This window comes from Argiope bruennichi, chromosome 6 (assembly GCF_947563725.1).
Source record: "Argiope bruennichi chromosome 6, qqArgBrue1.1, whole genome shotgun sequence".
NCBI lineage: Eukaryota > Metazoa > Arthropoda > Arachnida > Araneae > Araneidae > Argiope > Argiope bruennichi.
The window spans coordinates 130,968,759-130,996,296 of NC_079156.1; the positions used below are offsets into that span (position 1 = coordinate 130,968,759).

The 27,538-nt window shown below is 30.2% G+C and overlaps 1 protein-coding gene across 1 annotated transcript; it reads left to right on the forward strand.

The window, feature by feature from the left end:
- Positions 1–784: 784 nt before the first annotated feature.
- Positions 785–27,538, forward strand: LOC129972510 (segmentation protein even-skipped-like). Its single transcript, XM_056086665.1, has 3 exons — positions 785–948; positions 23,842–23,993; positions 26,391–27,538. Exons 1-3 carry the CDS (start codon positions 786–788, stop codon positions 26,865–26,867), a joined length of 792 nt encoding a protein of 263 aa, XP_055942640.1. The 5' UTR covers position 785; the 3' UTR covers positions 26,868–27,538.

Below are 27,538 nucleotides of genomic sequence, written 5' to 3' on the forward strand. Positions count from 1 at the left end.
ACTCTAATTTCTTCCCGTGCAATCATTATTTGCAAATTTATCTTCTGTCATGATTTATTTTTAGTCTCAAGAGTTTTGAATATTGCCAAAAATGAATGAAAACAACTTGAGGCAAAAAGAAAGGATTAATTCCAATGAAGTTGAGTTTGTATAATTTGAAAAATCACTTCAATAATGCAGAAGATATTTAAAAGTTCGGAGATATTTAAATGTTTGCTGAGATTAGAATATTATAAAATTTTTCATGTTCTTTTACGTATATTCCATCCATTTTTATTATAATTGACATAAAAAAATTCAAAACTATTTGCTTAATATTCATCACAGCAAAAAGATTTTTTTTTCAAAATTATCATTTTTTTCACAATAAACAGATATCATATTTTATTCCTTGCCATTTTTATCATTAATTATTGTCAACATTGAGCATAAAACCATCCTTAATAAATAAATATAAGAATAAAAATTATGGCACATTTAAAAACAAAATATATTTAACATAAAAAATAATAGAATTAATTATTATTAAAAGCAGTGTTTTGAACGAAACAGAAATTTTATTGTCATGGAATGCAGTGTGATCGAAGTGCTGAGGGGAGTAACGCCATTTTTGGCGACGAGATATCGACGCCAATTTCTGGAGAGGCGGAGTCAGGAGAAAGGGCGTGACAGCAGGAGGCGAGGACCAGAAACATCACTCGGATCGTCAGATCACTAACCGGCAAATCGTCCCGCGAACGTAGCCTTCCTTTCTGACTTTTAAAAAAAGAAACCACAGCAACACCATGCAGCAGGGGTTGCGAGGGGACGCTTGCCTCGTGGATGAGGACCTCGAGAAACCCAAGTTCGAGCTCAGGATGAGGCACCGGCCCGAAACCGGGTTCAGAACAGATGACAGAAAGTCCTCTCCCATAAAGGATGATCCTAAAGATGACAAACCTAGAAAAGGTAAGTTTTTAGAGTGGAATTTATGAATGACAAGAAATGTATAAGAAATGCAAATGCACGATGAGATATCATATGTTTCTTTTTTTGTTTTGTTTTTTGTTGCTACTAGACATAACGAAAGTTTTTAGAGTTCTATACAATTTTAATAAATAATTCTTTGTATAAAAAAGACCCTTGGAATTATGTGCATTCGAGTTTAAAAGATGGTCAGAGATGACTAGATCTAGCTTAAAGGATGTACAATTATATTACATCAGTAGAAGCGCGGAAAAGTTAGCAGTTAACCCTTTAAAAGACCATATTTTTCTAACCACAGTATATTAAAATAGTTTTAGAACTGTGAATCTCTTAAGAAAAGTGATTCATTTAGCTTATATAAATTTAATTTGATTAATTAATCGATTTCATTAATTAATAATTAAGTAATGAAATAAGACACACCATTTTGAGTGAGATAAAGGAATGAAGTATTTTTAGGACTGAGAATTTTTATAATAAAACAATTTGTATCCATCTTATTGAAAATTTTGTCAGAATTTATGCGAACCCACATAACTTCTTTATACAAAGATTAGTGAATTTGGTGTAAAACATGCTTCCCATGGCCCTTGAAAGGGTTGCATCAGTTATACACCATTCGCAAATTAGATGAGGGATGGTGATTCATTTTTAACATAATCCAATTATTATAATGACCCATTTACAAATTAAGAAAATTTTAATAACTAATTAATGTGAATCGATGGTATGAGAATGAAGGTCATTTTAAAAATTGTTGTTAAAATGGTTAATTTTTCATGTTTTTTTTCCACTGCAAATTCTTTCCTTTTTTCATAGAATTATTTAGTTAAATATTATAATGGTCCGTTTGTGTCATTATATGAAAAATATAATGTCATAGCAAAATAAATAAATAAAATAAAATAAACTTACAAATTTCTCCTGCGATTCCACTTCATTTGGAAAAAAAACTATTCCTTGATTTATGTAATTAAGTATTAAAAAATGTATTTGTTAAACGTTAACGAACTTTTTCAAATTAAAAGATGGCTGTCTAATTTCTGAAAAATGAAGATATTGTCAGAATTTTCATGATGTTTGAAGTATTTCGCGTGAGCCCGTATAGAACTGGAATCCGAGAATTTTTGAATGACATAAGTTAACCTACGGAATTACAATTGGATATCTCAGACAGATTAAAGTTCTTTTTTTCATGGTGTGTACTGAAGTCTCCAGCATTCTTTCGTTTCTGCAGATATATTATAGCAGCGTATCTTCAATGAAAAGTAATGCAAATATCTGAAATTTTCACATAATACCCCAGAATGCTGTTATTGCCTTTCTTTGTATGAACTATCAATATTTATTGTTAATCTGAAACCAAGGCGATATTTATACTTGTTCAAATCCATTTTATGAATTTAATATGACCTTTCATAATAAACTATGTCTTATTCTGCTGTTCAGTTGCATAATAATCAAAAAGATTTTAAAAACGATATATCAATTATAAATATTCAATAAGAAAAAATCGCTGTTTTTTGTGTTTCGAATTGTGTTAAATTATGTCTGTGATATGTATATTTCATGTTGTTATATCTTCCTATTACTTTAAATTTAAGTGCGCTGTAAACATCAAATGAAAGTATTTATTTTAGAAATAAAAGACATCATTTGCAGAAATAGATAGGGGGGAGGGGGAGTTAAAGAGATGTGGAACCAGTGTCAGAGTAAAATGAATATGTTCGTCATCTAAAATTTTCTCTTATCTTTTCGAATATTTTATTAATAAAATACTTTATTTATATTGCAGAAATGAACATAACTAATCATAAAATCTGTTTGATATTTAACGAATTTTATGATACCACCAAATCGAATTCATATAGGAACCGGATATCAATAATAAAGTAGATAAATACCTAGGACACTCCCGACTTTTGTAGGCCCCATGGATATATGGAATTATTTTGGATATAGTATTTTCAGGATAATTTAACTGCATGCTTTCATTTGATATCTTTTATTCAAACTTATTCAAATTAAAAGCAATAATTTTTTTTTCATGCTTTTGAATCTCTATTAGTGTGATATAAACTTTTTTGCAGTTGATTCATTGACTCACACGTCAATAGTTCGGGCAAACTTTGCATTAGGCTAATTAGATTATTCCCAAAATATTTTATAATCCTTTAACAGTTTTTTAAAAATTATTTTTATATTCAGTTTTTTGTTTGTTACTGAAACTTGCAGTCCCTTGAATCCTACTGAAACTTACAGTTACTGAATCCATTTGTCTTGAAGGTGACCTCAATTAAATTCGTTTTACTTCAGTTAGTTTTAATCAGTTAGTTTAACTCTTCAGATAGTTTACAAGAACATCAATACATTTTAATTTTTTATTTTTGAAGCTGCATGAAACGTGTATGCCTAAGAATTCTTACAGGGGTTAATCCGGCTAATTTTTAGAATTGTTCTTGTCTAAAGAAGCCATACAAACCATAGCCCTGGAAGTTTTAACACCACAGATGATGCATTTTCTAATTATGCTAGCTTGTAAAAATTTCGATTAGAATTTCATAAACTTCGGACCCCGATCCTCAGAAGGATCGCGATAAGTCTTTGCAGCAATTGCTTTTGTTAGATTTTTCAATATTAGTCAATGAAAACAATTCTATCTTAATTTTCAAGTCATTACTTGAAATTTTACAAATAGACACGTTCAATTATTTTTTACTTTTTTCGTATCACCAATGAGTGACACAAAATTTGATAAACTACCTGCTACTCGCAAAATTGTTGTTCAGTTCTATAAGCGACCGATGGGATTTGTTAGAGCATCAATTCCGTTATCTTCTGAAAATCAATATTTTTTATAATCGAAACGATAAAAGAATGTTATCAAATTTGTTTTTTGCCTCTTCAATAATCGAATTGAGGCGTTCTCTGACGAAGCCCTGCGTTTAACCAACGGACAATAGAAAATTGTAGAGTTTTAAAGTAATGATAATGATAAAGAAAAATGAAACAATTCGTTTTAATTACCTGCTACGGTCTATTATTTTTTTTTATATTTCTTAATGTCTTAAAATATATTACACATTTTGTAATGTACCTTTATAAAAATGTCAGCCAAAGATTTGTTATTTTGACTTCAGAAGATGTGATATGCAGTCCTTGTCGTGTTAAGTTTTTTGTTTTTCACCTTTGTTTGCTGCATTTCTTTTTTAAAAGGAGAAAAAGTTGTCCCAAAAAGGAGATTTTTACAGATTTCTGGCTCACAGAATTTTTATTTTCATCTCCATTTAAGGAACTTTCCTAACTTCTGCCCGAAAATAAACCTTATTAGCATGCCATTTTCTAATATCAGAATTTGTATTTTTGCTTTCAAATTTAACTAGTAATTTTAACTAGTAACTAATTAGTAAATTTAACTAGTTAACTTTCTAATTTTTAAATCAAATTTACTTGCAAGAATCTTGATAATTATTTGACATCCTTTAGCCTTTATTTTTTTTACTTAATTACACTAATTGAAAAAGAAATTTGCTTGAAGGACGGGTATAATTTTTTGCTGCATGGAATAGTAATTACTAAGATTAATTGAAGATTTTCGGTATTTGTAATACTTTATGTGATAATTATGCTCTTTATGGAAGAAGCGAAGAATATAATTCATTTGATCTTCGCATTTCATTAGTGAATTATCATGAGATACTTCACACCTTGGCGAACAAATTTGTAATTGAGGTCTTTATTTCTTTCATTTCGGAACTTTATTATTTATTAATTCTTTATTATCATCTTTATTTCCTTTTTTTATCGTCAGTAAAATGTGGAAAATTTAAAAAATCGGAACATTTGTTACGTTGCGTAATATATGCAACATTGGTGCTTTGCTAAGTAGCTTTCTGAAAATATATATTCGATATTTTATTTTTTCACTTGACATAAAAACAAAAGTTTATGCATTTATTTTTTAAGAATTTAAATAAAGCTTTTCACAGTTGTCACCAGCATTTCTACTTTCTCATTCACTCTACATTCTTAAAGGTGCTAAACTAAAGAATACGGTACAATCACTAAGCTGTAATTTTTGAAACTCCAAATATAATAAGTTAACTGTATTATTTAACAGATATTTGGCGAGTTTTCTATCCTTTAGCACATTTAGACAAATAATAGTGAGAAGTCTGTGTCTTGCTTTTTAGTTTTATCCCTAATTATATTATCAAAAACAATTGTTAACCAGATGGTTCAAACTCGTTTTCAAACGATATATTTCTTATTTGTAGCATATGGGCAATGTACCGCAAAGCTGCATACAATATGGGAAATACTTTTTTTTCTTGTGCAAGTGACTCTAAATATTGACTAATGAAAAGAATGCAGATGTAAGGCCTGATGATTGCAAACCTACTAATGTATATGTAACTTCTCAAAGTGACAATAATAATACTCGTTCTCTGAAAAGTAACTCTTTCTCCTCTTTTCCTGCGATTTAAATGGTTATAGAGTTTATGTTTTAATGTTAATCCTTGTAAATAATTGAAAATGTGTCCTTTATAGTATCTTGAAAAAATGTGTATAGTTTTTATTAAATGCATATTTAAAATTTTTTATTCTTTTGTTTGTAGAGATAATATACTTAAAGAAGGACAAATATCCTTCAACTTAATTTTAAAATTATCTGTTTTTAACTCTAAGCTTCTTTTTAACTGATATTCAAAGTGATGTATTGATTAAATGATTTTTAAATGGGCAATCCATGTTATTATCATTGCTTTCTAAAACTGATAATTATTAAAACGGGATACATTATTGAAATTAAATTAAATAAAAGATTATTATCCTGTTATTAGATACATTAATATTTTTATTTTAAGTAAGGTATAAAAATGGCATTTATTATAAAAGGCATTTTTTTTCTATGGCATACTTATTTATATATATATATATTTTAGTAATTTGTGTTTCTGAATTATGCCCAATTCTCTAACTGAAGTTCTAAAACGAAAACTGGAATACATTTTAAAAAGAAATTTTTTAATTTTATTTGAAAACTGAATTTTTTGAGTTGTTTCTGTTTATTCAATAATGAGATACATATTCTTTTAAATTTAATTCCTATCTTTTTATAAATCAAATAAATATCAGATCAGATCGGAAATGTCGGACACTTTATTTTTAAAATAGTCAAAATGATACTTTTATATATTACCGGAAATTTTAATTTCACTTCTGGAATATTTAAAAGTAAATTAAAAACTTAATGCCTAAATGCGTGCATATAGGCTTGTCAATTTAAACTAAAAGTTCTTGATTCTATTGCACAATACAGATTCTGTTAGCTGATTTGAAACATAATACAAAAAAAAAAAAAAAAAAAAGCACGAAACAACTTAAGACAGTTCTGTTTTACATTTGCACTTTGAGCTAGAAATGCTGAAAACAATGTGATACATTTTAATCGTAATGTTGGAAAAATCTTTAAAAATATAATGATATTATTATTATAAAAGATGTATTCTGTCGAAATGTTATCTTTTAATAGCAAAAAGCAACTAACTTTTGCTCTGTCTCCTCTCTCCTATTCTTTCAAAGGTCGGTTGGACATTACCAATCAAGGGGTTGATACCATAAACTTGAATTAATATTTCTCATCAATAAAATAACAGCTGAGCTGAATAATTTTATTTAGAAATAGACATACTATCTAATTCAGAGTTCTTAATGATTCAATTTAGAATACTAAATTTGTATCTAAAAACAATCGTTCCACAGTTAAGAATCCTTTCAAAAGAATGATGCATGACAAATGAACCGTTATATTTTTAATTCCAAGACATTTTATACATAATAATAATGGATACAATATTTCAATGTAAGATTTACTTAAACAAAATGGTTTTTAATTATGCCTGGAACCTGTTTGAAGATCCAGGTGGTAAAAGTTATATCCTGCTGGTTATCAAATGAGATTCATCAATTTAAAACAAAAATAATATGCGAACCACTTTGATTTATAACTTTACATTAAAATCTAATTAGAGTAGATAATTTTAATTTAATTTAGTTTTATTTTTCATTGCATGATGCTTTATCAAATTATTTATTTTCCAACTTTGGGATGTGGAAAATGTTTTCTAGAGACCCATTAAATCTTTTTTACTAGAAGAAGAATAGAAATACACATAGTCATAGAAGTTCTTAAAAAATTGCATTGATGATTCTTAAATCTCTTTTGATCACGTATATCTATTTTAATTAGCGGTACAGATTGGTCCATTCCCAGTTAACCATGTCATGATTTCACATGAAATGAACAATAATAACTGCAATCCACGTATAATTAGGAAAATAAATTAGGAAATAGAAGCCGATGATAATATTTAATGAATTCTTTTTGACCAGTGCTGCCACATACAGAGTGAGAAATCCTTCGTAATATATTTCCCTAAATATTTTCAAATGAGTTCAAAACCAGATTTCGTCAAATCCTGCGAAATCTAAAAGATAGCCTTGATATGAATTACTTTAAAAATTTTCAAACAAATATTTAGTGTTGTTTCTCTTCTACGTATCATCATTTATATTTTTTATTTTTTCCTCAATTCCTTTGCTAATATTGTTTTTTTTTTCCTCCCATTTTTGTCGCTGTAAATTGCTTCATATGAAAGCGGAATGATAATAATTTGTAATAGGGTTTATATATAATAAGTTGACTATTCAGTACTGGTTGTTACGTTATTTCTTTAACATTTCAATCAAATTTTCTCTTGATCTCCTAAAAAAATTCAATGATATTTTTTTTATAATAAGTTGAAAAATTTTTAGATTGCAATAATTTTTCTTGTATTATTATATTTTTTTTTACATAACTTCGAAAATGTTATTAGTTGCAAAAATCGTAATTTCTTAATTACGATATCGATAAGATACGATAACAATACGATTAATTAATCGTAATATCGTAATCGTAATTTTTCAGTAATATTTGGCTATTTTTACGACATAGAATTTCGGTAGAAATCGATTCATTTTAAATCATATGACTTTTATTTTAAAAATACCAGATCGTTTCCAATGCTATTAAATAAATAAATACAAATTTTTTTCTTTTGAGAAAGTTCGATAAATAATCCGATTAAGAGAAGGTTTTAATGATTTGTAGTGAAAACCTATGAAAAAAACTCGAATTACATAATGAAGAAAAAGTTTTCAATTTAGAGGATTGGTATTGTCACTAAAAATAACAGTTAAGTTATAAAAAACTAATTAATACTCATAATATTTTTCCTGTAAAAAGCAGTTTGTTTCTTGCTAATCTTAAGTTTAAGTAGCTTTTTCAAAAAAAAAAAAAAAAAAATCATCTTTTGTTTGAATCTAGATCGATTTTCCTTATAGGAATCGATTCAGTACTCCTTTTATAATAGTAACAATATCATCACTTCTTATTCATATTGCATACATGCAAAGAAGAAACCACCTGATGCTCCACAATACCAATTATCTCCGAAGAAAAGCTGTGCGGCTTCGCAAGAGGGCCTCGTCCGCCCCCGGGCTCCGTTTCTGCAGCTGTGTCATAAATATAAATACATCTGAGGACTGTCCAAATAGAAAGGGGAAGGGCGCGTGCGGGACACTTCTTTTCAGAAGAAGCGGTTTTTATCTGGAGAGCCCTCGGCTTAATCGCCTACTTAACCTCTTGACGCCTTTCAGCTGCCTTTTCGCCCTTGACGTCTCACTTTGCCTCGCCGAACACTTCCATCCACCCCCACCCGGATTTTTTTTCGTGCAATAAAAACGTTCTTTTCGTGTACACAACCGTTTGTGTGTGAGTGATACATCCCTTAATTGCGTAATGATACACTCCACTCCTTCATGATATTCATAAGCGGCGCTTATAACTTCTATCGATTGCGGTAAATGAGGAATAAAAAGTAAAATTATAATGTCCAATTGAGGCTAGACTGAAGTTGCTTTGTTTCCGCTTGAAATCATTTATTTTGTTTTAAGTGAAGACACATTGAATTCATATTGTAAAATTCATAGGCCATCTTTATCACCAGGTTTTGCTCGGGATAATTTCAAACTCATACTTTAATCAATAAATTTAATTTAATTGTCTGTTATTACAAACCTATATTGTTATAATGTTCGAAAATATAACTATTAAGCAATGATTATCGTATTTTTAATTCATTTAAATATTGATATTTACTTTTTCGTACACGAATTATTGAACCATCGTAAATAAATAAATAAAATAGAGCTTGAGATTTTTACGAATTTCCAGGTTTCAGCCCTAAAAACATATTTTTGGCCTTATGTCTGTCAACACGATAACTCAAAATCACTTTGAGCTAGGTGGTTGACATTTGGTGTATGAATTTACAACCAAATTTGAAAATTTCTCTTAAATTTTAAATGAAATCTATTGACAGAAAGTTTTGAATATCGAGCTGTTCAAGTACAAGAGAATTCGATGACAAAATACAGAGCTGGGTACATAAAATTTGGTACAAAAGTTTAATATTAAATTATTCATACTTGTCAAAGTTTGAACTAAATCCATCAAATTGTAGGCTGTCTATAAGTCTGTACGTCTGTACTTTAGAGTAAATGTAAACGCAATAATATAAACCAATTTGGTGTACTTTATTGTGTCTGTAATTGTAATTTCGTCTCAAATTTTGTCGGCAAAAAGGCTTACAAAATACATACTCTCGAAGAAAGATTCAGTAAAAATGCTAGATTCACACCAAAGATCTATATTTCGTAACTATTGTTCACCAATGCCATGCAAGGTGACCCTACTCTTGGTCTGCAATTTTATGCGAAGGCAAGGAGATGTGGAATGTATTAGAATAGAAAGCTTACAAAACGTTTCGAGGAAACTTCTCCTAGTTTTATTTAGAAATTGTCGTATTCCTTTTTCTTACTTTTGAAATATCTTTAATGGTATTCGCTTTTAAAAGTTGAAAATAATTGATTCAGCTGACTTCTAAGAGGATTTTAGAATGACTTGCAAATTCCATGCCACTGCTGTTTATCTTTTTGAATAGTTACACTGACACATGTAACCGGTAAAATGGTGGTTTAAAGTTCAGTCAAACTTTTGCCATAAAAGGACTCTATTATCTGAAAAGAAAGAGCATATATTACAAAATACCAAATTGAACCAAAGCATACCAAATTGAATTAGTACAATAATTATTACTGTAGACTAATAAAACTATATTTGCTAATCTTTCTGAGAGACAGTTCTTATTTTGAATTCGTATCGTCATTTTAAATTATTATTATTATTATTTATTTTTGTCAAAAAAACAAACAAACAAACAAAAAAAAACAATCAAACTCAACACACGAATTATTTTTGACGGTAGGTTTCGAATGACATTGTCATATGAATGTGGAAAAAAAAAAAAAAAAAAAAAAAAAAATCAAGGAGACAATTTATTTCCAACTTAAAACACATAGTTTCATTTTCAAGAGAAATGGATTCAGCTTTTTAAATGCATTTATATCATTTAAAATAAACTGCAATAATTTATTACACACTTGAATGAACTCAATACTAAGGAATGTGAAGATATTAGATTGCAAATAATTCAGGCGAATTATCTCACTTTTGCTTAAAAAAATTATAAGAATATATATCCACGTGTATGTGTATAGTGGCGTTTTTATAAGCCCATGAAATTGCTGGCATAATGTTTCCATTTGAATCCACTTATTCGCGAGATACTGCGTTAATTCTTAAATAAATAACTGCAATAATTCTTAGAAGAATCGTATATGAACTGATGTCAAGTCACATATCTGATCTAGAGTTAAATATGTTTTTTCAAATCAAGCCTTTCATGTAAAATTCTTACTTTTATATTTTTGTAAAATTTCTTACTTTTGATGAAAACACAACTTTAACTGTATCAGAGCTCTCCAAATCAATTGAATAACATCAAAATCAATTCTTATTATCCAAAATTCATTTTTTATGTTATTTTACTACATGTTATAATTTGAGGCATTTTGCTTGGATTTTAAGGTGACTATATGCAAATTAAAATGCTATTTATTAATATAAAAGCTGAAATATTTTAAACCTTATGTAAACATTAGGTCTGGATATATAATTACCCCCACCCCCAACCAAAAAATATAAATCCATCTCCCTTGTGAGTAAATAATACGCCCAACAAAGCTACATTTTTTTAGAAATATATTTTTAGCAGAAACTAAATAAATATATCGTTGATACATTTATAAAAAAAGAAGCAACTTACTGAAAAAAGAGCAATAAATGGCAAGATACTGAGTATGCTTTAACAGCAAATATACAAAACATTTATCGAATTATTAACATCATTACAACTTTTGTTTATTTGGGAAGTTTATTTTGATCATTCTGTTTAATTGATCGAATTTAAAGTTTGTAACAATTAGATAATTAGGATAACTAAACTTTAATACGAGGATTGCATGCAAAGGTTTTAAGAAACGCATTTAGCATATATTAAGAATAATTTTATTAAGTTTTTGAACTACTTCTGTATTGTTAAACTGTAGACAATATCTGTTTTTTTTTTTTTTTAACTTATTGCACGAAATACAAACTCATGCATGAAATATTATATGTTTAGATTTTTGCATAGTTCTTCAATGCATAGTTTCGTTATCTGCAAAAACAGAATTTGTGAGTAACACGCCATCATCCCATCCCAGTTTGTAGCCATCCGTCAAGGTCGCATGCGACGCAGGATGCCGCCTGTCACATAATCTTCCCATTCAAGAAACCGCAAATACTGTCATTCTTTTCTGAAAATTTACACTCCTTCCCTATCATAGTTGTTAAGAACCAATTTTCTGCCGATTCCCTCAGGAGGGGTAAGAGGAGGAAAGTCGAAGTCACTATGGATAAAGAAAAGAATTGAACAATTTGTCGTAACACAATACCCCTCGCGCAATTATACGCTCTGATCTTTTTACAACCCCACTAAAAGTAGTTGTAAATACCAAAAGGGGAGTCATCTCAAAGTGGGTGGTCACGATTTTTGTGGTTTTTGGCCACAGACCGCTGGTCAGCTCTGGAGTAGGAAATGCAGCGCAAGGAGCCATAAAAATACACCCACTGAGTTCATTGAATACGTTGCGTGGTCAGTATGGAGTACAGGTAGGTAGAATTTCGGCTCAGGAATTTATGTTGTTTGAGCACTTTCCCCGAAAAGCATTCTTAGCGCTAAAACCCTGAGGCTCCAAGTGCAATGCTTTTGGGGGGATTTTTAAAGTTCTTAAATCATAATGTTTGTTCTTACTCCAGTTCTTGAAATCGCTCTTCATGACAGACCCACCTTCTTTGCTTTGTTTTCTTACAACTTTCTTGTACTGAACAGTACCGTAGTTCAGCTTTCAAGTCTATCAACAAGTGGCAACTTTGAGATACCTCCCCCCCCGCCTAGAAGTTACGCCTCTCTGAAATCAATGCAATACAATAGGACACTTTGACATGCTTTTCATCATAATAAAAGTCATCGTGCCTATATATATAATAGCTTTTGCGCATGCGTTAAGATGGGTTTAACTCGACAAATTACGGATGAGAGGAAAGATGAAAGGTAAAGATGTTTACAATTAGAAATTATTTGGCTGCTTTCCTGTAGTAACTTCGGAGCAAATTATTTTATTATAAATATTTTAATTTATGTAAAAATTCAAAATTTTACCTTTTCTGTGATTACCAAATTCCTACATGTGGAATTTTTTTTCGATTTTTATTAATTCTTTTAAAATTTAATTCAGATGATTTTCAAATATAGTAGCAGCAAGACTATGATCTATTCAAACACTATTTTTTGGAATTTATATTTCATTCTTTTGGAATTGTTTTTATTGGGTTAAAGTATTTATTAGAAAGCATATTATTAGAGAATATATTATAAAGTTTAAATTATTTTAGAGCTTAAAAGGACTAAAAGAAGCAACAGATATTCCTTTCATTTTCAAATGAATCTAAATAACCAAGACCCAAAGGCATTTAATAAAGTGATGTGGTGTAACAAAAGAATTGTGTGTATTATATTAATTACACATAATTAGTTTATACATTAAAAATATTATACATGAGGGTATCCAATCCTTAGAATTCCGAAAAGTAATGAGAGGCATTATTATATATGTGTGAGTAAAAGAATTTCTTTTGTTGCTTAGAAATCTCAAAAATAGTTGTAAGTTTGCTATAATTTCTAAAAATTAATGTGAAAGTTTTGGCTATTAAACGCCTTTTATACTATCATTATTTTTAAGAATGTGAAAATGATGCACCATGCACAATGGTTGTCAGATCGAGCATAGGAGTGATAATTATTAACTAGTATACCTAACTAATATTCTCAACTCGTTTTCAATACATTCATCCTCCAAGCCGTGGCAGATTTATTTACAGAAAGAGGAAACCGAACTGTCAAAAGACGGTTTATTGGTTCAGAATCCCATAATAAAGATTTTTAAACATTTTTAGGTTCCATAAAATTTAACAAATTTTATTTTAAATGTAGAGTTAAATTTTAACTTCCATCAATTATTGATACTTAATGTTAAGTATGTTTAGACGCATCAATAACTTTAAAATACATTAGGTCCCTATTCAAGACCACTACAATAGTGCTAATGGATAAATTTAATTTGTTTCATAATAAAAGTAGCAAAAGAAAATGAATATAAAATACGATATTTTTATCAAAAACTAGATTAAATTAAGCAAGAAATTTAAAAAATTACTCCTAATTTTTATTTTGAGGGTTCAGATAGTTTTTATAGATTTTTTTTAATAATTTCGTTACTGGATTTTAAACTTGTAAGGCCAAGATAAAATCCCATGTCTGCGGAGCTTTGCTTTGCTTATTCTTTTTTGTGAGAAATTATTTGATAGTGAATGATAGCCGCTTTATGATTTTTCCTTTCGCTTTTTCGAAATTCGGAATAATGCAGATTTGAGAACTTCACTGGTATGAGCTGCTAACCTTATGGTGCCTTTTCTGCTAAAGCGGCGGTCCCACGACCGGTCCGGACGGCAGGCGGGCCACGTATTTCCCTTACGACCCCTCTTGCGGTTTTCTGGGGTGCTTTGATGTTTATCCAGTTTACCGACAACATCAATGAGTCAAAGTTTCTCAAGTTATTCTTAATAATCTTTGCAACTTACCTTTTATAGTTTTTTTTTTTTTTTTTTTGTAAAAAATTAACATTAACATAAAATTTAGTCTGTAATTATTTTCGGGAAAATGTTTTTAAATTCTTTATATGATTTTTTTCACTGCACTTGCATTGTTTTGCAGTTGATGTCATTGAATTTTTCTGCAAATTTTCGTTTTACTTTTGATCTATCAGGAACTGGACAAGTGCGCAATTTGATCTTTGCTTGAAAAAAACTTTTTTTATTTTGCTTTTACACTGCATTAATATTCAATTGAAATAAAACAATTGATTTTGATCCATTTGATAATATTAGGAAAATAGTTATAATGTACGATCAAAAAATCAAAATTAAAAAATAATCAAAAATTAAATCAATCAAAAATTAAAAAATATGTGCTAAGACAAATGACAGCCGTCAAGAGACATTAGTTTTGATTGAAGGCTTCGTAATTGTGCGCTAAAGCATAGTTTGCATTTGCATTGACAAAATAATCCCAGTTTAAATATTCACTTGCTAATGTTATTTTAGGGCAGAGAGAGTATGACTTATTTCTTTATGCTCGAGATATATTATATTACTAAGAATAAGGGCAGTTCTGAGATAATAGATAAAAGGGTTTTTTAGCAGCTATCTCAAGTGGTATTTATTAATCAAAATTCATTTTAAAAAATCATAAAACTTACTTTAATTCAATAAAATTAGTATATAAAATTATTTCAACCTAAAAACTTCATTAAATTTATTTGCATTTGCCAGTAATTATCATTTAATGCAATTTTAATCAATAAAGTTGATGTATTAATACATTTTAATCAATAATATTTAATTTAATTATTAATTTTTAGTTAATAATATCAACTTTTAAAACTTGTTTAAGTTAATATATTTGACTTATAAAAGTGCAATGAATTAATCAGCTTCATTACTTTATATAGATGCTAAATGTGAACTTTTATCATAAAGGGTTAGAAATAATATTTTCGAACAATACCATTTTTAAAATTTTAAGAAATATTGAAAAATTGGTTAAAAAATCATGAAAAATATAATTATAAATATATAATAAAATATCAAAATTATAAATAAATAACGGTTAATTTCTTATTGTTACAGAATCAAATCAAAGAAAAAGAAAGGGGGGGGGGTGGAGGAATTTCACAATGACAATATTTTGACTTCAAAATATTGTTATTTGGGTAATGCGCGTCAGTTGAAAATTGTTTAAAAACTTTACATTGTATATTCACTTCCTATACAAAGCAGAAAAAAAAAGGGGGGGGGATGGATGATTTGGTTACTCATAAAAGTAAAATGTAACTGCCCTATAAATAGGCATTATCTTGTTAAATAAGTTCATTTTAGGATTTACATATTTCAAAGAATTCTCAGATATTAAGGTCAGAAAAAGTAGAGAACATTTTTAAAAATTTGCTTTCTTACAAGACTGGCTATTCAATAAATTCAAATAAACGAAATTCTACTGCAGATTAGAAACTTTTTCGCATGCCACTTTTTAATATTCATATCAGTAATCACATAATATTCTTTTTAAATCTGAAGTAATTTTACTGTGGCTGTACTTCATAAGGCATCGGTACCAAATTTTAATTAGACAATGTCTATGGTATAGAGAGGACAAATGACACCACAGGCACAATATTAATTTTTTTGAACTTCTATTAACTTCTGACGTTTGAAGTTTTAATTTACACAAAAATAATGCTTTTTCTGCTCTCCCTAAAACTGTTGCCAGAGAAGTTTATTTTCTTTTCTTGTCACGTCAGAGAAATGAATATAAATTTTAGGCTCACGAAATTACTCAATCAGCACACACAATTGTCCCAAAGCTCAGGAAAATATCATTACGTCAAATGCTAAATATGATCCTAACATATTTAAAAATAGTTTCTATATTCAAACAAAATTAAATTATTGTAACCCTACATTGATATTAAAAGTATTAAAATTAAACCCTTTTCTATTTCTATGAGTCGCTTAGAAGTATCAAATTATTAATTTCAGATTAGGCCATACTCAGTTTTCAATGTATAGTCAATTAGAATTGTTATTAGTTATACCAAGCAAAGGCATTTCAAACAGCAGAAGTGGTCTAATAAGAACTTTTTCTCATACTCTCTAATAAAGATATTATCTTAGAGAACGCCTTGCATGGCGTTGGCATACAATATAAACCTTGGGTGCGAATATAGCATTTTTGCTGAATCTAACGTGTCATCCTTGGCAAGTTATTTGGTGATTAATCCCTGGCATGAGGTTATGAATATCCAAAAATTTAATTCGTGTTTCAGAAGCGTTTTACCCAATCTATTCGGCACATCTATGAACATCCTAAATCGTATCTGATATATTTAATTCTTTGCGCATTTGAGCTATCACGTTTGCATGTTTCTAAAAGAACAGAAAGACAGACGGTCAACGCCATATTGGATTTGGATCAAACTTTTATATATGTCTGTACTATAAATGGTAAATCTGTGTACCGAATTTTATCTATCTAGCTCTCTTTGTTTCGTCATTATCACGTTAACTTATATTCGAATAGCTGGACACCAGACTTCCCCTGCACGAATTTTTGCTTAAAATTTGATGGAAATCTGTAAATTTGGTGTAAAGACAGTATACCAAATTTCATACATCTAGCTAAACGAATTTTTGAGTTATCTTGCTCAAAGAATTTTAGACGGACATTTTCCAAAAATGTGTTTGTCGAATTCAGGTAGGTCTAAAACGTGGTGATTCGTCAAAATTTCGAGTCCGAATTTTTCGACGGTTACTATATTTTTTTAGTTCGTATACGGGAAGGTAAAAGTTATATGCACTTGATTTTTTTTGTTTATCCTTAATTATTGCTTCATTGAAATAATATATATATATATATATATATATATATATATATATATATATATATATATATATATATATATATATATATATATATATATATATATATATATATATATATATATTCAAATTTATATGCGGATTGGAGTTACAGAGTAAAAATTTGCTTGTCTGAATAGTAGCTAGAATTCTTTACATCTGATTGAAGGCTAGGGGGGAAAAATTTAAAAAACCGTCAACTTCATAAATCCATTAAAATTCAAAAATGGAGGAAAATTCGGTTTTTACTTTAAAAAAAAGTAATGTCCGATAGATGAATTGAATATAGCATACCTCATAATGCTACCGTATAATTTAGGGGTTTCATTGCATGTCTGTCCGGAAATACTCCCTTTTCCCCGGAAGAAAAAGCCGTGTAGAAAAAAAAGGAGATGCAAATCTATCCGACGCCCGACTAGGACATTTGCTGTCGTCTTCAATTAGGCGATCTGGTAAAATGCATCTCCAGAATTTCGGAAAGAAGATCCCCCTTTTATCGTCTGCTTCCGTTGCGAGATAAAACTGCACCCGACCCTGCACATCCACTGTTCCATTCGCCCCCCCCCCCTTTTTTTTTTCGTGGGAGTTTCAGTTTTATGAATCTGAAGGATGGGAGAAGTGTTGCAATTGCATACTGTGAAGCTGGCAAACTTTTGAACTTCAAAATCAGTCATTGTTCTTACAACAATTTAAATTTTACTACGAGTATCAACGTTTATTCTTAAAAATAAGAAAATTGGAATTAGCAGCGGTGTTAAGCCTTGTTCCGACGGCCTGTTAGTGTTATGGATAGGGTCGTGAATCTGCCAACTGACCCATTTTATGACCTCCTCCGATTGTGGACTTCGGTCGGAAGCTTCCTGCAAATTGTCAGTAAAATGAACATATATAAAAGAACCCCGGAAAACACAAGAGAGGGGAAAGAGAGTAAAATGTGCCTGTCCGAAATTTCCAAATTTCTGAGGTGTAAACTAAGAATATTTCTCGACTTCCACTTTAAAATAAATATAGTATTCTAGCATCAAGATTAATAAGGATGATTTTTATGGTAGAATGAAAAAAATTCTATAATAGAATATAAATTAATGATATCTAAGATGGTGATATGAAATACAATATACTCCAAAGTATCCTGTTCGCGACTACCCGGCTTCTGTATTATCCGGCCTAATTTTTCAGACTAAAAACTGTAAGTTTTGATTCTTATCTTTGGGTTACCTTTTCATATCTGTGTATCTTTTATCAGTGAAAAATAAAATCAATTTGAGTCAATTTTTTTAAGAACTAGGCCTACGATTTATGCTAATGTTTCGTTTATGTTTCCTGCATTTAAGTTCAGCATTATAGAATTGATATTAAGATGTGAAAAGTTTATTTCCTTTAACTTACTTTTTCTCTAATGAATTCTTCAAACGTGCTAGTTTATATAAACATATATAAACTATCAGTACAGAGCCTTCCATTTTAAGTCGACACGTTATCGGCAACTGCTTCTATGATTCACCGTGCCGCGGCCGCGTTCACATTCTACGTGGCTTCTACGGCTAAAATGAGATAAATGGAGAGCCTAGTCCTCACTAAGAAATGAGAAAATACATCTTATAACATTGAGTTTTGGTATAAAAATTTTGTCTTCTGTAAAAATTTGCTTGTCTGAATAGTAGCTAGAATTCTTTACATCTGATTGAAGGCTAGGGGGGAAAAATTTAAAAAACCGTCAACTTCATAAATCCATTAAAATTCAAAAATGGAGGAAAATTCGGTTTTTACTTTAAAAAAAAGTAATGTCCGATAGATGAATTGAATATAGCATACCTCATAATGCTACCGTATAATTTAGGGGTTTCATTGCATGTCTGTCCGGAAATACTCCCTTTTCCCCGGAAGAAAAAGCCGTGTAGAAAAAAAAGGAGATGCAAATCTATCCGACGCCCGACTAGGACATTTGCTGTCGTCTTCAATTAGGCGATCTGGTAAAATGCATCTCCAGAATTTCGGAAAGAAGATCCCCCTTTTATCGTCTGCTTCCGTTGCGAGATAAAACTGCACCCGACCCTGCACATCCACTGTTCCATTCGCCCCCCCCCTTTTTTTTTTCGTGGGAGTTTCAGTTTTATGAATCTGAAGGATGGGAGAAGTGTTGCAATTGCATACTGTGAAGCTGGCAAACTTTTGAACTTCAAAATCAGTCATTGTTCTTACAACAATTTAAATTTTACTACGAGTATCAACGTTTATTCTTAAAAATAAGAAAATTGGAATTAGCAGCGGTGTTAAGCCTTGTTCCGACGGCCTGTTAGTGTTATGGATAGGGTCGTGAATCTGCCAACTGACCCATTTTATGACCTCCTCCGATTGTGGACTTCGGTCGGAAGCTTCCTGCAAATTGTCAGTAAAATGAACATATATAAAAGAACCCCGGAAAACACAAGAGAGGGGAAAGAGAGTAAAATGTGCCTGTCCGAAATTTCCAAATTTCTGAGGTGTAAACTAAGAATATTTCTCGACTTCCACTTTAAAATAAATATAGTATTCTAGCATCAAGATTAATAAGGATGATTTTTATGGTAGAATGAAAAAAATTCTATAATAGAATATAAATTAATGATATCTAAGATGGTGATATGAAATACAATATACTCCAAAGTATCCTGTTCGCGACTACCCGGCTTCTGTATTATCCGGCCTAATTTTTCAGACTAAAAACTGTAAGTTTTGATTCTTATCTTTGGGTTACCTTTTCATATCTGTGTATCTTTTATCAGTGAAAAATAAAATCAATTTGAGTCAATTTTTTTAAGAACTAGGCCTACGATTTATGCTAATGTTTCGTTTATGTTTCCTGCATTTAAGTTCAGCATTATAGAATTGATATTAAGATGTGAAAAGTTTATTTCCTTTAACTTACTTTTTCTCTAATGAATTCTTCAAACGTGCTAGTTTATATAAACATATATAAACTATCAGTACAGAGCCTTCCATTTTAAGTCGACACGTTATCGGCAACTGCTTCTATGATTCACCGTGCCGCGGCCGCGTTCACATTCTACGTGGCTTCTACGGCTAAAATGAGATAAATGGAGAGCCTAGTCCTCACTAAGAAATGAGAAAATACATCTTATAACATTGAGTTTTGGTATAAAAATTTTGTCTTCTGGCATTGGTGGGCAAAGGAATGAGTTCATAGATCTCCGGCTTATCGGCTTTTTTGTTATCCGGCCTGCCATTCCGCCACATTAGGCCGGATACTCAGGAGTGTACTGTATTATTTATTCTCATTTTAAAAATGTATATAACTCATTTCTTTAATCCTGAAAGTTCTCCTCAACACCTCATTGATACAGATTAATTTAATAAATAGTAGGGAACTTTGAAATAATTTACGTTTCTGGAACTATTCTATTTCAATGAGCAGTTTCTTATTTCCATCACTCATGAATGTGCGCATTTCAATCCATTAATTATCATTCAAATTTTTTTAGAGGAATTATAGTGTATAAATATTTTTCTTAAAAACACACTTGAAATATTCTAAAAAAGACATTGAGATGTGTAGGGGTAGAAATTATCATTTATATTATACAAATCATTAATTGGTGTCACTTTTTTATCATATAAAGATACTAAATACTAAAATTAAGGATGTTTAGTGTACGAATTGCCTTTTAATCAGCTCTTTAATTATATATAATTTGAATAATGATGTACAGGAAAACCTGTCATAAATATTTTGCATTAAAACTTTATCGTAAACTGCCCCACCTCGTACCGCAATGATTCTAAAATTTTTCATCCCCATAATATTGAAATTTTCTTTTCAATTAGGTAATTCTTTTGAACAACCCTTTCTGATTTTAAAATTATAATATTTTTACTAAAGAGTCAAATTAATATGTTGTTTTCGACAATTCGAATTTGCGATTGTTTTTAATAAAGTCACTATGGAGATGTAATAAAAAATAAAAATAAATAAATGAATAAATGAGATTTTAAAAATTTATGTGGATAAAGAGACGATGTTTTAATATCCCTAATCGTACAATCTATCATTAAAAACTATTTTAATTCTACTTGTCTCATATGTAGCAAAAACCAAAAAACAGAAATATTTTTTAAAAAAATATAGATAAATTTAAAATGAAAATTAAATATTTGATTACCTATTCGGTATAGAGTACAGTAAGGTAAGCTTTTAAAATTATTTAGATCACTTAAAAAAATTTTAAAATTTTAAAAATATTATTGTTTACAATTTTTTTTGTATCATATAAAACATTTGATATTTTAGTTTACTTAGCAGTTTTCCTGCTTCGGAATATGAAGTGTAAGTGGACTTTTTAGTGGTATAGGGAAAAGATAATTATTTGTTTTCTATTCTTAGAATATATTTCCAACATTCAAGTATGTTTAATAAGTAAATATTGAATGTTTGTATCATAAACAAATGCATAAAGATATCATTATCAGGATCAATTAGTCAGAAAAAAAAAGCTTTAATATCCATAACAATAAATGAAGAATTAGAATTAGAGGAGCCCTGATATGTTTTGAAAGTTTTTTTGATTGCAGTGCTTTTTTGGATAATCTAATGTTGTGCTTACATTGTATTTACAAGTGCCATGTACTCGAGATTATTCAAATTTAAAATAAGAACCATTTAAATTACAGAATATTTTTCTTGGGATTTTTTTCTCGTATGTTTTCAAATTCGCTTACTTCAATTCGCTTATATATATCAATATATTTCAAATTTGCTTATATATATCAATGTAATCAGTCAAAAACTGACTGATTCACAAATCAAATGCGCTGGCAAACTTTGTATTAGTATATTTAAACTGTGCTAAAAGTATGAAAAAAAAATTAAATTAGTTTAAAAAAATACTTACAAATGTTACATGCGAATTTACTGGATTGAATTCTTTTAATACTGATCTTTAGTAAAAGTTTTTTTTTTAGCTTTTCATATTAGTTACTTTGTTATTTATGTAAAGATCAATTAAAACAATGTCTAGTTTTGGTGGTTGGGTTGAGGCGAAAGAGGATTACAAAACTTGTAAAGATTCAGAGCTCTTACAGGGCTTATTCTGGCATGCACATAATAATTTATTTAAAAGTATTACACTAAAATTTCCATATAAATTAGTTATGAACTTTTAAAATGCTGGGTTGGTTAAATATTGAATAACTTTTGTAGCAAAATGAATTCTAATGGTGTTGTATCGAAACCGTACTAAGTAAAACAGAAATTCTCAACACAGTGGAAATTGTGCCACATAAAAGCTCGATTGGAAAATTAAAGGATTTGCTTTTAAGTCATGCTATGTCAATATCATGTTGTCAAGTTATTAAATTGAAAGAGGAATATTCCATTTTTCTTTTTTTTATGAAAATTTGTTACTCGTATGCAGTGTTTTAGGGGAGGTAAGGGTTTGAATTTCTTGTATTAAAGAGTCTAACAAGCTGCGAAAAACAGTAATAGTAAGGTTGATGATAATTTGGAGGTTGGCAGAAATGGCGCCAAGCCGATTCAAGGACATTAGAGAAACATTTGAATCAAATTCATTAATAGTCATTTTCTTACCATTAAGATCCTTTTTTTAAAAGAATCATGTGCTCTTTTCAGACCAAAGATGAAGATGAAAATATAGATGCATATTTGTTGGTTATGGTAAAGGCAAAAAAAAAAAAAAAAATGCTCGATATAGTGCTTGAATATTCCTCTTTCGATTAGGTATCTCACCTAAATGAAATACAAAAGTAAAAAAATACTCATTAATCTGGAGTAAATGCTCATAAAAATTCAGAGGTACTCGTATAAGCATGGCAATAACATAATACAGACCAGCATACACACAGAATACATCAGTGAAATAAAAAGAAGGAAAAAGAAACGTAAAAATGGGTGGAAAAAATAGACGATGGCCATAAGAATCAACACGCAAATTTGTATATATCAAAAAGCAAATTAATCTGGTGTAATAAATCAGAATTAACCAGTTTGCTCAATACTTCCCAATTAATGAGAGTTTTACTTTAATAGCAGTATAGGACACTTTTCATCTTGTTGACTGAAGAAAACTTTTAATTTCTATTACAGGCAGTTTCATATAACTGTGCAATTTCGGAATTATCTGGTTTAATGTCATCATATCCAAATTAACTGACATTCGCCAGCACAAAGATAAAGCACAAATTATAAGATAAAACTATAATAAATCTATAAAATAATAAATACTATAAAAACTAAAAGAATAAAAGGAAAGTTCATATAACAATACAATTTCTTGAAAAAAATTTTAAGTGCCATCATATCCCAATTAACTGTCATTCTTTAACAGAAAGAGTACAGAGCTTTCCAAAAAGTACTGAAAATAATAAATAACTTATAAGATAAAACTATAATAAACCTATAAAGTAATGAATACTATAAAAAGTAAAAGAATAAAATTATATAACCGTAAATTTAGTGAATATCTTGTTTAATGTCAACTATCACCACACCCCAGTGAACCATAATTCATCTAAACAAAAACTGAGTTTTCAAAAAATTCGAAATCAATCATTCATCATAGTCATTTTTTGCACCATTGTCAATATATGGAAAATAGCCAGTGCCTAATCAAAATTCGATTAAAAACAAGATGTAATAAGGTTGACTGTTGATTAATTATGAAAATCATCTGCCGTAATTACTGTAACAGAGAAGATCTTCTTATCATAATTTCTCATTAGTTTTGAAAACTCATCGTTGTTAGGCAAGAATATTGACGGTTGTGTGTGTGTTTCAGACGATCTGAGCTCCATCCGACGGTACCGCACGGCCTTCACTCGGGAGCAACTGGCGAGGCTGGAGAAAGAGTTCTGCCGCGAAAACTACGTTTCCCGGCCGCGGAGGTGCGAGCTTGCGTCCGCTCTCAACTTGCCCGAATCCACCATCAAGGTGAGTATGATTGATTCGTTTAATCATTTACAAGATATTGGATTGATTTAACTTATTGAATATCATTTTGATTCCATACGGCGTGCTCCAGCATTATGGGTTGAATATTTTGGTGAAATATTAATTGCAACAGACAAATTAATTTGTGCAATCGTCTTACTGAGGTCACCGATGATTTCCTCATCCTCCATAGCGCTGAAATGCAGTCGTATGTTATGTTTGTATGTTCTGCATCGCATTCATTTCTTCACACCTTCTTAACACTAGTTTTACCATAAGTTGGCATATACCTATTTTCTTGAGAGGGGTCTAAAGGACCCCTTTCGGTATTTAATTAAAAACGAAATATCAATTGATCTATCCATTATGAAGTTAAAGCAGAAAAAACTTTTATAATTTCAATATATTTGTTGAGGTGTTGTGTGATGGAAAGTAATTCCTCTGTGTTTAGTTACTAAAAAAGTGCTTATTTTCTAATCCAGGTCTTCAAGATCATCTATTCTTCTACCAAAACGCTGACTCACACATCTTCTTGCTTCTTGTATACATATATTTTACTCACACATATTTATTTCTACGTTTATACCTATATCTATGGGCGCCCTTATCAAGATGTTACGTATTTAACTATAAATGTATGTATTCTCAACAATGTTTATTCGAATCTTCAAATTGACCCTTTAGGTAAAAGTAGGTATTATACTACATGCATACCTCTGAAACTCAAAAAAGAAAAAGATAATATTTACGATTATATGTTTTATAAATGTAAGTAAAAATGAATTTAAATATCCTCATAAAATACGGTAATAATTTTCTTGAAGAAAATTAATGAAAAGTTTTCTCAGAAGGGTCAAAATGATCCCTTGGTAAACCTAGTGTTAATAGTGACGATAAAATTGAACATGTTATAAATATTGAGCAGTTACTCTGTGTGTTTCTGATAAACTTGGCTTCGTTGGTCACCAAAAAGCAACGTGGTGCTATGAACGAACTCAGTGGTGGTCATCGGTGACCTTCATGGCATTCAGCATGTTAACCCTTTATTTACCGACGGTACTTTAAAGTACCGCTTAAATCCGGCTGATATCTTCACAATATCATTATTTTTTCTAACAGTATTTGAAAGAACACGAAGAGCGTATTTTCAATAGAAAACAGTAGATATCAACTAAAAATAAAGTTAAAAAATCTGTTATTATTAATTAAATTATTTTTATTAATTAAAAAAAGTTTTTTCTTTCTTCTTCCTGTGTTAATTCAGTACCAAAACTTAATTTATGGTTCAAAAATAAATTTGAAAAATTGATGGTAAAATAATTAGGTAAATAATGGGTCAATAAGGTATATTATTTGAATAATAATAATTATATAATAAAGTAATAATTATATTAAGATCTTTATTAATTACTGTAATACAAAAGTTGTTAATTGCAAAAATTGTAAAATGTATATTGGTATTGTAAAAACGTATATTTGTATTGAATTGGTATTGTAGTTATATTGTTTCTGTTAGTATTTCATTTCTGGCGCTCTACGAAAGGGTTCCTCTTAGAAAAACCTGGAACATTTGCAAAAATAACTCTCATAGGATATTCGAAAGAGCAATGTAATTTTAAATTATCTTCGTCTATAATAATATGGAAAGAGTCACGCATTGAATTTCTGATATTTGAATCATCAGCAATAATTAATTTAAAAGACAAATGACTCGGACACTAAAGCATTTCGGGTATTCCTTAAGTTCCGACATGGATTGTAAGAATAATGCATTTATTGGAACTTCAAGAATATCCAGAAAAGAATGTGGAATCGAATTAAGAGTATAAAGGAATTCTTAATATAAGGAGTTAACAGATTGTTGAAATTTCTACCAACATATATCGTTCCGGAATTACCAATGACATTATTTCTGGCAATTGTCGGACAGTAACATTATTATTCTTGCATTATAAATTAATTTTTGTTTTAAATATTATATACAAAAAAAGCGGTAAAAATCATTTGAATTTTTAAAAATAGGCATATAAGGAGTTTTGCTTAATTGCCATTTACTAAATCGCCCTTAACGCACGTAAATGTGTAAATGCTACTTATTCTTCCAAATCTTTCCAACTTCGATACTGTCAATTGTTGATAATAACAGTCAATAATAAGATACTATATATGCTCTTTGAAATTTTTTTAAGGCAAAAATCATTGTATTGGAAGTATCATCATTGTATCATCTATGTATTGGAAGTTGTTAAGATATTCTATCAATATGGGCGATATTGAGCCATTTTTATTAGTTATAATAACTTAAAAATTGTCCTTCATTCATCATTGAATTTTCAATGTAAAGAGAAGCAATACCACACTGGCACCTTTATTGATATCTTATCTTTTTCTTCTCAGGTTTGGTTCCAAAATCGGCGTATGAAGGACAAACGACAAAGAATGGCTCTCTCCTGGCCCTATACTGACCCACATTTTGCTGCTTACCTCATAAATGCAGCCTACGCCGGATATCCCTTGCCTCCACCATTTGCCGCCTCCTACTATGCCGCTGCAAGATATCCGGCACCACCCAGCACCCCAGCTTATCTCGCCAGGCCACAACTGACGCAACCACCGCCTCCACCTCCGACACAACCACCTTTGCTTGCCACTGGCACATACATCCGAGCAGATGGTAGTCCACCCTTCTTTGGACCTTGCGTTGATCCATGTAGGTGCCATTTGGTGGGTTTCACCCAACCTCGTCCACCTGTAGCACCACCTCAAGGTACGCCAACCCCTCCCCTTGGTGATACGCCTCCTCGCACCACTGTTACCACCCAGCAAAGAACACAGCTCTTCCAGCCCTACAAGACTGATCTCGACAGACCTTGAAGATGACACTGATGGACTCTTCCATTTAATGATCTCCTAAAAGACTGTAAGGACTCAGAGGGGAGGCAGGTGTGTCACACCACCCCGTGTGTTAAGTCATCACAATCGAGAACGTGCCATGTGCCCTTTCAGATGATTACTCATTCTCCTAAAAGACACATGGACACCGAACATAGTTGGTACAAAAATTAATACTGTATTCCGCAGACCACAGAAGGTTTACATAACGTTTTAAGCAAAATGGGTGTGAAAGAGAAGTTCAGGAATTTGAACAGAAATTTGAAGTTAGTGTATCTTAATCAAACCTGAATGCAGTTGTGAATTTTCTACAGATATTAGAAAGGAAACGACAGATTTTAATAACTTAGCTGATGAAATTAACTGCTTCAGTGGGCATGTTGAGACACAATGACTTCTACTGTCTAACTATTCCAAACTTTTCATTTTGCCAGACTTTCTGTAAATCGTCCTTTAGAGAAGAAGTAACGAGAATCTGCCAAAATAGTTCTTTTGGGAAGAAAGGCCTTGTGCAAGACTGATGTCTATATTTCCAATTACACAAGGGAAGCTTAAGCCTCAATTCCGTCTTATCTTCTAGCATCTTCTTTTATTGAATCGAGCTTTCCAACAGTCCCTTTAGGAACAGTAAGGATTGAGCGCGATGCCTGGTA